This window comes from Ailuropoda melanoleuca, chromosome 5 (assembly GCF_002007445.2).
Source record: "Ailuropoda melanoleuca isolate Jingjing chromosome 5, ASM200744v2, whole genome shotgun sequence".
In the NCBI taxonomy this organism is placed as follows: Eukaryota; Metazoa; Chordata; class Mammalia; order Carnivora; family Ursidae; genus Ailuropoda; species Ailuropoda melanoleuca.
In genome coordinates, this window is record NC_048222.1 from 79,657,580 (window position 1) to 79,672,711 (window position 15,132).

Sequence of the window (15,132 nt, forward strand, 5' to 3'; positions counted from 1 at the left end):
ATGGGATAATCAGGATTAAATGAGATGATGTGTATAAGGTACTTAACTGCCTATCCCTTCGTGTCAGTAAATGCTAGCTGAGCTACACAGCACAGGGTACTTATAGCTAATAAGTGGCAGGAGCATAAGCTTATAACTTTAGGCTCATTGCAGGCAGCACAAAATAATCACTCAAATCAATTTTTATAATTCATCTATAATTCACAGATGGAGGTTTTACTAACATAGTAACATAACAATATCGGATTGGTTGCTATTTTATGTGTTGCTAAGTACCAAGCAAGTTTTGAGACTTAAGACATACATAAAAATAAAAACACATACATATGCATATACATATGATATATGTACATATGTCATCAATATGTGAATATAATAACATTTTAACTTTTAATTTTAAAATAATTATAAACTCATGGGAAATTGCAAAGAGTACAGAGAAATTCTGTTACCTTACCTAGTCCCTGCCCCCTCCCCCAACCCCAGTCTTAGTATCTTATATAACTGTCATATAGCATAAAAACTAGGAAGTTAACCTTGGTATTATCATAGACTTTATCATATTTCACCAGTTTTTACATGTACTCATTTTTGTGTGTGCATATGCATGTGTCCGTGTGTGTAGTCTTTGCAATTTTTTTTTAAAGTAAGCTCTATGCCCAACATGGGGCTTCAACTCACAATCCCTAGATCAAGAATCCCATGCTCCACCGACTGAGCCAACTATGCGCTCCTGGTCTTTGCAATTTTATTGCATATATACATGTGTGTAGCCACTTCTACAGCTGAAGAACTGTTTTATCACCACTAAGGAGCTCCCTTATGCTTCCGTTCTCCCTCCTCCTTTTTCCCAATCCTGAGCAACCACTACTTTGTTCTCTTATCTATAATTTTGTCATTTCAAGAATGTTATATAAATGGAATCATACAGTGTGTAATCTTTTGAGATTTTTTTCATTTAGCATAATAACCATTTGAGATCCATACAAGTTCTGTGTATCAATAGTTATTGTTTTTAATTTCTGAATATTTTGTTATATGGATATGCCACAATTTGTTTAATCAGCCACCCATTGAAGAACATTTGGGTTGTTTTAGCTCTTTGCTTTTACAGATAAAGCTGTTATGACCATTGGTGTACAGGTTTTTGTGCAGTCATAAATTTTTATTTTGGGGAGATAAATGCCCAGGAGTGTATTTGCTGGATCATATGAGAAGCATATGTTTGGAATTTTAAGAAACTGCTAAACTATTTTCCATAGTGGTTGTACCATTTTACATTCTCACTACCATTTGGTGTTGTCATAATTTTTTATTTCAGTTGTTCTAATATGTGTATTAGTGATATTTCATGTGGGTTGTTTTTTTTTTTTTTAAAGATTTTATTTATTTATTTGACAGAGAGACAGCCAGCGGGAGAGGGAACACAAGCAGGGAGAGTGGGAGAGGAAGAAGCAGGCTCCCTGCAGAGGAGCCTGATGTGGGGCTTGATCCCATAACGCAGGGATCACGCCCTGAGCCGAAGGCAGATGCTTAACGACTGCGCTACCCAGGCGCCCCCCATGTGACTTTAATTTACATTTCCCTCATGGCTAACGATAATGAATGTCTTTTCATGTACTCATTTGCTATTTATATATCCTTTTTGGTAAATTGTCTTTTTATGTCTTTTGTTCATAATGCAATTGAATTGTTTATTTTTGAGTTTTGAGACTTCTGTATATAATCTAGATCCAAATCCATTGTTGAATATATGGTTCCAAATAGTTTATCCTAGTCTGTAGTATGTCTTTACATCCTTTTAACAAGGTTTTTAAGAGAACAGAAGTTTTAAATTTTAATTAAGTCCAGTTTATCTTTTTTTTTTTTCTTTCTTTTATGTATTATCCTTTTGATGTAAGAACTCTTTACCTAACTCTTGGTCTGGAAGATTTTTTCTTGTTTGTTTGTTTTAAGTTTTATAGTTTTTATGTTTTACATTTAAATACATGGATCACTTTTGAGTTAATCTGTATAAGGTATGGTTCATTTTCTTGTCTATAAATATCCACCACCTCCAGCACCATTTGTTGAAAAAACTATCCTTTCACCATTGAGTTGCTTTCACTCCTTTCTCAAAAATCAGTTGTCCATCCTTATGTGGGTTTGATTCTGGGTTCTCTGTTATGTTTTTTCTTTTTCTTTTTTTTTTTTTTTTGAGATTGTATATATTTATTTGGCAGAGCGAGAGCCCAAGCAGGGGGAGCAGGAGAGGGAGAAGAAGCTCCCCGCTAAGCAGGGAGCCCGATGTGGGGCTTGATCCCAGGACTCTGGGATCATGACCCAACCTGAAGACAGATGCTTAACCAAATGAGCCATCCAGGCACCCCTTCTCTGTTACGTTCTATTGATCTTTTGTATCTGTCTCTCCACTGATACCACACTGTCTTGATTACTGTTAGCTATATAGTAAGTCTTAAAATTGGATAGCATGATTCTTCCCACTTTTTTTTTCAAAATCTATTGTTTTTTTCTTATAATTTTAGAATAAACTCATCTTTATCTCCTAAAAGTCATGCTGCATTTTGATAGAAATTTCATTAAATCTGGAAATCATTTGGGGGAGAATTGACATCTTTAATGTTGAATCTTGAACCCATGAACAGTGCTGCTATTTGTTGAATTGAGTCCTCCTAAAATGTGTATGTTGAAGATCTAAGCCCCAGTACCTCAAAATGTGACCTTATTTGTAAATAGGATCATTACAAATGTAATTAGTTAAGATGAGGTCATTCTGGAGTAGGGAGGGGCCTTAATTCAATATGACTGATGTCCTTAGAAAAGGGAGATTTGCAGACAGACAGACACACATAGAGGGAAGATGATGTGGAGAGGCACAGGGAGAATGCAATGTGAAGATCAAATTTATGCTGTCACAATCCAAGGAACTACCACAAGCTAGGAGAGAGACCAGGAGCAGATCCTTCTCTTGCACCTTCAGAGGGAACATAGTTCTGCTAACATCTTGATCTCTGACTTCTAGCTTACAGAAATGTGAGACAGTGAATTTCTGTTGGTTAAACCACTCAGTTTATGGTACTTTGTTACAGTAGCCCTAGCAAACTAATACAATGTGTATCTGTTCATTTATTTATATTCCTTGATTTATTTTGTCATCATTTATAGTCTTCTGTCTACAAGTCCTATACGTGTTTTGTTGAATTTACATGTAGGTGTTTCTTTTTTCTTTCTTTTTTTTAGTGGTTATAAGTGTATTGTTTTATTTTTCATGTGCTCTTTATAAATAGAATCCAGTTTTATATAGAAGTAGAGTTAGGCCAGGGCACCTGGATGGCTCAGTCATTTGAGCATCTGACTTCAGCTCAGATTGTGATCTTGGAGTCCTGAGATCGAGCCCTGTGTGGGGCTCCCTGCTCAGTGGGGAGTCTCCTTTTCCCTCTCCCTCTGCCCCTCCCCCTGCTTGTGCTCTGTCTCTCTCTCAAATAAATAAATCAAATCTTAAAAAAAAAAAAAAAAGAAATAGAGCTGGGGTGCCTGCATGGGTCAGTCAGTTAAATATCTGACTCTTGATTTTGGCTCAAGTCATGATCTCTGGGTCATGGGATTGAGTTCCGAGACTGGCTCAACACTCAGTAGGAAGTCCGCTTGGGATTCTTTTCCTCTGCCCCTCCCTCTAGCTCATGCGTGCTCTCTCCCCCTCTTTCTTTCGAAATGGACAAATCTTAAAAAAAAAGAGAGAGAATTGGGGTTTTTTTGTATGTTTTTCTTACTTGCATTCTTGCTAAACTCACTAGTTCAAGGAGGTGTTCTTTGTAGATGCCTTGGGATTTTCTATGTAGACAGTAATGTTAACTGCAAATAGGAACAGGTTTATTTCTTTTTCCAATCTCTACACCTTTTATTTCCTTTTCTTGCTTTATTGTGTTGGCAGGATTTCCAGTACCATGTTGAATAAGAGTGGTAAGAGCAGACATCCTTCCCTTATTTCCAATCTTAGGGGTAAGCATCCATGTTTCATCATTAATTATGAAAGCTGTAGGGTGTTTGTAGATGCTCTTTATCAAGTTGAGGAAGTTACCCTCTATTTCTAGTTTGTTGAAAACTTAAAATCATGAGTGCTTTCTCAGCATCATTTGGTATGATAATGTGATTTTTCTGTTAGCCTGTTAATATGGGATTACATTAATTCACTTTTGAATATTGAACCAGCCTTGAATTTCTGGGGCAAACCCTATTAGGTTGTGGTATATAATGCTTTTACTATATATTTGGATTTGCTTTGCTACTATTTTGTTAAGGACTTTACATGTATGTTCATGAGGAATATTGGTCTGTAGTTTTCTTCTTTCGTATTATTTTTGTTTGGTTTTAATATTAAGCACCCCTTCACAGAATTAGTTGGGATGTGGTCCCTTCTTTGCTGTTATTTTTTTTTTTTAAGATTTTATTTTATTTATTTATTTATTTGACAGAGAGAGATAGCAAGAGAGGGAACACAAGCGGGGGGAGCTGGAGAGGGAGAAGCAGGCTCCCTGCTCAGCAGGGAGCCGGTGCGGGGCTCCATCCCAGGACACTGGGATCATGACCTGAGCCAAGGGCAGACATCCAACAACTGAGCCACCCAGTCACCCCCCTTCTTTGCTATTTTCTTGAAGAGATTGTTTAGAATTGGTGTTAATTATTGTTTAAATATTGTTAGATTTTATCTATGAAACCATCTGACCTGGACATTTCTTTTTCTGGAGGTTTTTTTAACCACAAATTCAAATTCTTTAGTTGTTACAGGACTATTCAGAATATCAGTTTCATCTTGGGTGAGTTTTGGTAATCTGCCTTTGAGGAGCTGGTCTACTTCATCTAAGGTGTCTAGTTTATGCATAGAGTTGTTCATAATGTTCCCTTATTGTCTATGTAATGCCTATAGAACCTCAGTGACATCTTCTTTTTTATTCTTGATATTGGTAATTTGTGTTTTTCCTTTTTCTTTAATCTTGTCAGAAACTTATTTATTTTATTGGTAGTTTCAAAGAACCGGCTCTTATTTGAGAATTCTTCTTTATGGCTTTTCTGTTTTCAGTTTCATTGATTTTTTTCTACTTTTATTTCCTTCCCTTTGCTTTATTTTGCTTTTTAGGCTATTATGAATAATGCTGTTTTGCTGTGAAAATTCATATACAAGTTTTGATTTGAACATCATTTTTAATTATTTTGGCACATACCTAGGACTGGAATTGCTGGAACATATGATAATCTATGTTTAACTTCTTCAGGAATTGCCAGATTGTTTTCTGTCGTGGTTGCGTGATTTTACATTCCCACAGCAACACATGAGGGTTCTGATTTCTCCACATCCTTGCCAACACTTGTTATTTTCTGTTTTTTAGATTAGCTATCTTAGTGGGTGTAATGCAGTATCTCATTGTGGTTTTGATTTGCATTTCCCTAATGACTAATGACATTGAATGTCTTTTCATGTATTTATTGGCCATTGCATAACTTCTTTGGAGAAATGTCTATTCAAGTTTTTTGCCCATTCAATAAATTGGTTGTCTTTTTGTTGAGTTGTGGGAGTTCTTTTTGTATTCTGTATGCTAGACCCTTACCAGATAGGTTTTATAAATATTTTTTTTCCATTTTTGTGGGTTGTCTATGTACTCTCCTGATAATGTCCTTAGATATGTGAAAGCATTCTATTTTGACGAAGTCTAATGTATCTTATTTTTTCCTTTGTGCTTGTGCTGTTATTGTCAAATCTAAGAAATCATTGCCAAATCCAAGGTCATGAAGATTTACCTCTTTACATTTGCACTGTGCAGCAACCACAACCAACAAGGAAGCCCTTTTGCCCTACAGTGTTCCTCCAACACTCTTTATTGAGAAAGTTTAAACTCATGTTTACTGTAAAGGAGAATGGTGAAATGAATCCCATCAATTATCAGAGAACAGCTATTGAGGGGTGAATTTGGAACTGAGAGATAAAAGTTTGGTAACTGGAACACAAGTCACCTATGAAGAATGATAGTTTCTTTCTTTCTGATCCACGTACCTTTAATTTTTATATTTCTTTCCTTCTAATTCTTTTACCTTTTATTTCTTTTTCTTTTCTTACTGCCCTGGTGAGGACTTTCAATACAGTGTTAAATAAGATGGTGATAACAGGTACTTTTGCCTCCTCCTCGATTTTCGGAAGCTTTCAGTAATTTACCACCAGCTATGAGGTTTGCTGTAGTTTGATGCATGTACTTTCCAGAAGATTTGAGGAAATTTCTTCTTACTATGCAGAGTTTTCATAATAAATGGGTGTTGAATTTCATCTAATACTTTTACTACATCTATATTATTAATGAATCATGTGGTTTTCCCCCTTTTTCTATTAATGCCATTAAATACATTAACTGGTTTTTCAGATTTTTTTTTTTTAAGATTTTATTTATTTATTTATTTGACAGAGAGACTGCTAGCAAGAGAGGGAACACAAGCAGGGGGAGTGGGAGAGGAAGAAGCAGGCTTCCCGCTGAGCAGGGAGCCCAGTGCAGGGCTCGATTCCAGAACCCTGGGGTCAGGCCCTAAGCCAAAGCCAGATGCTTAACCACTGAGCCACCCAGGCGCCCCCTGGTTTTTCAGATGTTAATCAGTGTTCTATCCTTAGGGGAAAAAGTTCTTTTGGTGTGGTATATTACTCCTTTTTTACATATTCTGGATTAATTAACTGATATAATTTTTATATCCATGATCATGAGGAATAATTTTCCTTCTTAGATAGTTCTTGTTGGGTTTTGTTATAAAATTTAGGTTGATTTCATTAGATGAATTGAGAAAGTTCCTTTTTCCCCTTTTTTAGGAAGAGATTGTTTGTGATTACTGCAACTTCTTGCTTTGATGTTTGACAGATTTTTCTAGTGAAGCCATCTTAGCCTAGAGTTTTCTTTGGGGGGAATCATAATAATGGATTAAATTTCTTTGTAGATAGAAGGTAAACTTTTATGAGTTTTGGTAAATTGATTTTTTCCCCAAGGCATTTGTTCATTTCATCATGTCAAGTTAATTATTTATGGTATCTACATTATTTTTCTAGTAATGTTCTCTTCTTCATTCTTGATATTGATAATTCAAGTTGTTTCTTTTCTTGTTATTGCCTTATACATTCCCTAAGTTTGGCCATTCTTTTTCTAGCTCTTGAGATGGAGCTTAGATCATTGATTGTTTTCAGGCTTTCTTATTTTCTGGTATGTGTATATCAGATTGTAAATTTTCTCTATTGCTTTTGCTGATATTTTCTTTATTTACTTTTATATATAGATTATATAATCTATATAATCATATATACAACTTATATTTCAGTTATGATTCCCCTTGTTGATTATGGGTTATTTAGAACTTTGTTGTCTAATTTCCAAATTTTCAAGCATTTGGGGTTGTGCTCTTTCTGTAATTGATTTATAGTTTAATTACATTTTAGTCATAGAACATTCTGTGAATGATTTTAATTCTCTGAAGTTTGTTGTGGCGTACTTTAGAATCTAGAGCATGGCCAATTTTGATAAAGATTCCACGTGTCTGTTAAATAGGATCCAGTCATTGTCAGACGTCATGATTATACATGTTATTTAGATCACATTTGTAATTGGCTTGTTTAGATTTTCTGTATTCTTAAAGAATTTTTGTATTACTCTTCTGTCAGTTACTGAGAGAAGTGTATAAATCACTCTGAGTGTGGCTTTGTACATTTTCCCTTTTAGTTTTGTCTGTTTTTGATTAAAATAATTTGAAGCTATGTTAAGCCATGCATATATGTTTAGATTTGCTTTTTAGTATTGGTGAATTGATTCTTTTGTCTTATGAAATGCCCTTTATCTCTGGGAACACTTCTTGTCATAAAATCTACTTTTTCTTTTGGTTAGTTCTTGCATTACCATTTACCTTTCTTTTACTTTTAACCTGTTCCTTTATATTGAAAAATGTGTCTTTGTAAACAGCATCATTTTTTGTTTTGGTTTTTACCTAGTCCAAAAGTCTTAGTCTTTTATAGAATTTTTTTTTAAGATTTTATTTATTTATTTGACAGAGAGCACAAGCAGGGGGAGCAACAGGCAGAGGGAGAGAGAGAAGTAGGCTCCCCTAAGAGCAGGGAGCCTGATGCGGGGCTTGATCCCAGAACTCTGGGATCGTGACCCGAGCTGAAGGCAGATGCTTCACCAACCGAGCTACCCAGGCACCCCTTACTTAGAGTTTTTAATCCATATATATCTAACATAATTACTGGTGTACTTGGGCTAATATTTACTATCTTACTATTAGATTTCAGTGTGTCCAAACTGTTTTGCATTTCTTTTTCTCTCCACTTCTGCCTTTTTTTGTGTTATACTGTTTCTCTTTTTTTACCTCATTGTGCATTCTTTTATTGTTTACCATGGAAATTATGATACATTCTTATGACTTATAATACTCAAATAAAATCATTTTAACCACTACCCCATTAGTGTTCCTCTGGTCTCCCATCTTTTCCATTTTATTATTATACATATTAATATACCTGTGTTTTGGCAGTGCCTGGGTGGCTCAGTTGGTTAAGTGTCTGCTTTCAGCTCAGGTCATGAACTCAAGAGTACTGGGGTTGAGCCCAGCATCCTTGCTCCTTGCTCAGTGGGGAGCCTGCTTCTCCTTCTCCCTCTGCCTGCTGCTCCCCCTGCTTGTGCTCTCTCTCTCCCTATGTCTCTCTCCCCATCAAATAAATAAATAAAATCTTAAAAATTATATACACACACACACCCCTATGTTTTGTATGTATTTTAAGACATTATTATTTTTTATTGGTACAGGGAGTATTTGTTTATATTTTCCCACATATTCACCCCTTTTGTTACTTTTACGTGCTTTTGAGTTTTCACCTTTGATCATGTTCCTTCTGTCTGAAGAACTCTTAGGTATTCCTTGTAGTGCAGGTTTGCTGATGACTAATTTTCTCCCATTTTTTTTGTCTGTCTGAAAATGTCTTTACTTTGCCTTCATTTATGCAGGATATTTTTGCTGGCTATAGATTTACAAGTTTGCAGTTATTTTTCCTTAGCTCTTTAAGTAAGTCATTCTATTGTTTTATGGTTTCCCAAAGTCAGCTCTGAGTGTTAACTGTAGCTCTGTTAAAAGTAAGTTGTCTTCCCCCCCATCCCCCCGTTCGCTGCTTTTCAGATATTATTCTTCAGTTTTCAACAATTTGACATTTGCCTGAGTGTGATTTTCTTGTATTTATCCTTTTTGGGGATTTGTAGAAGATTTTGAATCTGTAGATTGTTGTCTTCAATTAGCTTTGGAAAATTCTCAGTCATCATCTTTTAATATAGTGCCTCTGCCCATTCTCTTTCTCCCCACCTTTTGAGATTCCAGCTATGCATATCTTAGGCTTTTCCATGTTTTACATTTCTCTTGGTTTTTTTTTTTTTTTAATGCATTTTTCAGTATTTTTTGGTTTGTGTGCTTCTGTTTGGATATTTCCTATTGCCTTGTTTCCTGTTTTGCCTACTCTGTCTTCTGATAAGTCTAATGAGTTCTTAATTCCAAATTGTGTCTTTCACTTATAAAATTTCCACTTGATTCCTTTTATAATAGATTTCAGTTTCTGGGGAAATTCTTCATTTTTATTTTCTTGAACACATTTGACATAGTTATATACAGTCTTGTATATTAAGTTCAATAGCTGGATCACCAAAACATTGTAATTTTTTTCTTGGTTTTAGTCATATGGCCCTTTCTCTCTCCCTCTCTCTCTCTCTCTTTTTAAGATTTTATTTATTTATTTGAGATGGGGGAAGAGAGAGTGCCCACAAGCAGGGTGGGGAGGGGCAGAGGGAGAGGGAGAAATAGACTGCTTGCTGAGCAGAAGGCCCAGTGCCGGGTGGATCCCAGGACCCTGAGATCATGACCTGAGCCACCCAGGCACCGCATATGGCCCTGTCTCTTGAAATACCTAGTAATTTTTTTGAGTGGTAGACATTACAAAATGTTGGTGAGGTTGATGATGTTATATTACTCCAGAGAAGGTTCACCCTTTCTTCTAATTAACAGATAAATGGTGGATCACCTTAATTCCATCAGGGACTGAGCTGAGTTGAGACTGGGTTGTACTTTTGGTAGGTCTCTGCCTCCCTCTGATTTGCCACTGCAACTAGAGTGTAGCTATTCCGAGGTTTCCAGATGAGAGAGTCTGGTATGTTCAGTTCCGCTGGAAGGACTTGAACTCTAATCCATGTTTCTTCAGTGCGATAAAACTGCCAAAATCTCCACTCTGCTTTTCAGAGCCTTTCTGCTTAGCTTCTTAGCTCCTTCCTCATGCAGCTTCAGTTTCAGATTTCTTGAAGGGAAAATTGGCTCTGTGTCAGACTCAATATTTGGCACTTACCCTTCTTATCATGTCTTATTCCTTTCATTTTGAATTTTGTCTGTAGCCTTGTATGTCCACCAAAGCAGTGGTGGATTGTAGCACCAGCCTAGTCAAAGCTTGATTCTCGGCCTCTTGCCTTATGCCCAGATTCAACAAATGCCTACCTGGAAAAGCAGCTGCTCTTACCAGCCACCTTTCCATGTTTCCTGCTCTCTGTATTCTTGATCCGTCTAGTTCTTTTGCTTCAACAGTTCTTCAGTAGCTTTAAGTAGATGCTTTAAAGCTGTTTTTCTATATTTTAAAATTGTTCTTGATGGAAACATTGGTTTAACACAAGCTACTTCTTCATCCTAGGGAGTGATGGTTACATATATGTTGGGTACTGTGTCCATTATACAGTTAACTCCTCAGTTTCTTTAAGTGACCCTTGGTTTTCTGACTGCGTCTTGTATAGGAAGCCTTTGGAAAATATTATACATCAACATTAAAATTGACTGATTCTTACTCAGTAGAAAGGCTTAGTGGTGAGAATTATATGTTACCAGATCAAAATCAGCAATGACTCTGAAACTATTATATAAATGAGTAGAAAAATATTTGATAGTAAAAAAACTCAGATGCGTATTTATTGGGATATTTGATCTATTCCTGTGGTTATAATGTTTATTTAATCATAGTTTTATGTTTGGGGCCACTGTTTTTTCCTTTTGTTTCCTTAATATCAGCTTACAGTGTTAGTTCTGTTTACATCATGTGATACCAGTTTTAAAAAATTTTTTTAATGTAACAAGAAGAAGAAAATATGAGACTAATGTGAGAGATCCTTCCTTCTCCCTCGCTCTCAAAATAACTACTGCTATGTATAACTATTTCTTTTCCTCCACCCCCACTCGCTTTCCTCTTTTAGCATTTGTCTGCTCTCTTCTGTTGATACTTGTTAGTTGAAGAAAATGTAGAAATTGAAATACATGAAAAGAAGAAAATTAAAATCTCTTATAATCCTGTCACCAAGCAATAATCACTTTTTTGAGCATTTGGCACATATCTTTTATGGTTTTTTTTTTTCTATGTAAGATGGATCACTCTGTGATTCTCAGCCCTGCCTCTTCATTAATATCACCTTTAACAATTAAAATATACATGTAGATTCTGAAATACACCTCAGTCTTAACCAATTCAGAATCTTTAGGGATATAGCTAAGAGGATTTTGTTTCAAAAACCAAAAACTTTCCTTCAGAGATTTTAATAACCTTCAGAAATTTTTAAAATGGAAAAAAAAGAATATTGTAATATTCTATATAGGAAGCTTTAACTTGTATACAATTCTTCTCTAATTATTCAATTTTAACTTTTTCCTAGCCATTCCACCCAATGGTGAATCTGGATTGTTCTCGGGATTTTCGGCCATTTCTTTGTGCACTCTATGCTCCTATTTGTATGGAATATGGACGTGTCACACTTCCCTGTCGTAGGCTGTGTCAGCGGGCTTACAGTGAGTGTTCGGAGCTCATGGAGATGTTTGGTGTTCCTTGGCCTGAAGATATGGAATGCAGTAGGTGCGAAAATAATAGATTTTCATGGATCGTTACTTAATGCTACAGTATGTTTAAAATTACTTGTCTTCTAGTTCATCAGTTTTTAAAAATTTTTTGAAGTATATATTAGTCTTAATTTTGAATAGTAGTTTCATGGCTTCAGAATTGTTCATTTCCTTAGGAACTTGAAATCACTAAATGCAAAGATAGAAAAGGATAAAACATTTCAATGAAGAAATTTTTAAAAGAATTAAGAAAAACAAGACATAAAGTTGATTTTTCTTCCCTCAAAAAATTTCTTTTCTGTGTATACAAGTAATGCTATTAGTAATGCAATTAGAAAATATAGAGAAGAAAATAGTCATTCATTACCTCACTGTTAAATGTCTTTTATGACTTAGTGGAAGTTAAATATCTGTATGATTTAAATGTGTTAATGACTAAAGTAGTTCTGTCACCTTTTTTTTGTCATAAATTAACAAACCAGTTTTAGGAAATGTCAGATACTTTTCGGATCACTTCCAAAATATAGATTATAAGCATTTCCTAAAGATTTGATGATGTTTACTAGACAGTCTTATAGATTTGTATGAGAGAATGTTATTGTTAGTAATAACGTATAGAGTAATACTGTATTTTTTATATAATGTACTTTTTTGTATTGTGAAATATTTCAGGAATAAGGATTAATAAGATAAATGCATATGTACCTATTGTTGTCTAACTTTATTCAGTCTTAACATTTTGTGATGCTTGGTTTAGTCACTGTTTTTTAAAGAAATAAATAATACAGGTAGAGTTGAAAGTTCCTTCCTTGGTACCCATCTTGATTTCATTCCCTTCTTTCCTCCCCAGAGATGAGGTAATAATTATGTTGACTATGTTGTTAATCATTTCTGTATTTGTTTTTATACTCTTATTATGTATATACATATCTATAAACAACGTTAAATTTTTTTAAATGTATCTATATTTATATCTGTAGGACTGGTTCATTCCTTTTAATTGCTACATAATGGACTACTGTATTAATATTCTAAAGTTATTTAGCCATTTCCTATTGATGGTCATTTAAGTTATTTCTGGGTGTTTGCTTGTATCAGTAATGCCACAATGAACGTTCTTTTCTCCTTCATGTTAAAATTGATTTTGTCATCTAAAAATAGCCCTCGGAGGTGGGTAAAAAGCAGGTGCTGTTACTCTCATTTGGCACGTTTAAGAAATAAAACGTATCAGTTTCTTATAGTCAGCTCACTGACATTTTGCTTTCTCATATTTGTCTACTCTATTTCCCACCTGTTTAACCTGTTTTCTTATCTAACCATTCATCTACTTTCTCCCCAAACATGTAGTGTTTACAGTCCCTCTTTTAGAAGTCTGTTAATTTCTTGGTGCTTATAACAACAGTTATGAATTGCTTGGGCAGGAACTCTATTTTATGTTTCTTGTAGCTAACTCCCATTATTTAGTGGTCTTTTTATATCAATACTTTGTAGACAAGTATAGAAATCTCATTATCATCTTTACTTTATTTTGATGGGATTAAATCTGTTTTATGTCCTCACTATTGCCCGGCATTGATGAACTGTGAAACCTTAAATTCTGGAAAACTGGTCTTTCATAACAACTGTAATACAAGATGTGGTCTTCCACATCTTTCCTATTCTTGTTCCTACTGCTCTTGAACTTCCTGGACACTCCCAGACTTTGGGTTTTTTTTCCCCCCTCTCCTAATATCCCTCTTATCTCATTTATTTCCTTCCTTAGCTTTGTGGTCTATCAGTTGAAGTAACACTCCTGCTAGCAAGTTCAACTCATTCCTTCTACTGAACTTGTTCAGATTTCCAGCTGGATTGATTCAGCCCATTTCTTATAAATTAATTATGCTATATATTTAATGATGCCAACCATAGCAGTTCTGTTTGCTGTTTGTCTTTGGCAAATTTCCAGTTTGGTCAACAGAATAATTTCTGCTTATTCCTCTCAGCACCTCTGTCAAATCTGTATCACTCACTTCAAACCCATATTTCACCTTTATTCTATATTTCATCCTAATTCCCCTCAACCTCAGCTTGCCCTCCTTTCGTGAAGATCTTTTAAGCTATCATATGTGAACTATTCTGGTCTGCTATTTCTCAGGCCAATTATTCTTAATTTCTTTTTTTGGATCCTCTTCCTCTTTCTACCCCTTGAGTATTGGTGCTTTCCAGAGTTCTCTTCCTATGCTTTCCCAGGATGATCTCATCTCATTCATTTTAACTCTTACTCATCTGCTGCTGACTCCTACACCTAAATCTGCAGTTCTGACATCTTCTTGCTGAGTTCCAAATCTGCTATCTAGCAGCAGTTGGAAGTCCTAGCCTGCATTTGTCTTAGATACCTCAATTTTAACATGTCTAAAATTGATTTTCCTTTGCTTATTTTTTAATTCCCTGTAAGTCATCTTCTCTTCTTCCTTCATTGACCTTAGCTCCCACATCCAATCAATTATAAATTGTATTGCTTTTATCTAACTACTCATATCTTATTCCCACTGCCTTATCTGGTTTTATTTTATTTCTTTTTAAGATGTTTTATTATCTTTAAGTAATCTCTACACCCAACATGGGGCTCCAACTTAGAACCTGTAGATCAAGTCACATGTTCTACCAACTCAGCTGCCAAATGCCCCTCCCTGCCTTACCAGGTTTTAGTTCTGATATTATTTGAATCATCTGATATCTCTGCTCTCATTTTTGTCCAAGTCCGTCTTCCACACTGTTCCTGGTCATCTTTCTAATTACTTGGGTTAGGTCTATATGAATATATTTATTCAACAATTATTAACAAATATTAATTGGATGTGTTCTGTGCGCTAGGCACTAGTCTAGATGCTGAAGATAAGTAGTGAACAAAATGTAGTCTTGGTTCTTACGGAACTAAAATTCTAGTGGTGGTGGTAGTGGTGGGTGATAACAAATAGATAATGTCAGATGGTAATGAACACTAATAAGAAAAAGAATAGGATTGAGTGATAATGATAAAATATGGGGAAGTAGAAGGACTCTTTTCTGTGGAGATATTGGGGAAGACCTTTTTGATAAAGAGGCATTTTAGAACAGGGACCTGAATGAAATGAGAGAACAAATAATCCAGAATATAGGGAAGAATAACCAAGACATAGGAAACAGTAGTTAGTGCAAATGTTCTGAAATGGAAGCATGCTTGGATTAATCATAGTA

General features: G+C 35.2%; 1 protein-coding gene across 3 annotated transcripts in view; it reads left to right on the plus strand.

Moving 5' to 3' along the window:
• The window catches only part of FZD3 (frizzled class receptor 3), a 96,510-nt gene that overhangs the window by 19,504 nt on the left and 61,874 nt on the right, over window positions 1-15,132 (plus strand). For 2 of the 3 annotated variants that reach the window (XM_034661345.1, XM_002918868.4), the window contains exon 3: window positions 11,736-11,932. In XM_034661345.1, coding sequence (XP_034517236.1) covers window positions 11,736-11,932 — 197 coding nt within the window. Of the gene's footprint in view, window positions 1-11,735; window positions 11,977-15,132 lie in introns of those variants that run through there. The other variant, XM_034661347.1, reaches the window with a different exon arrangement.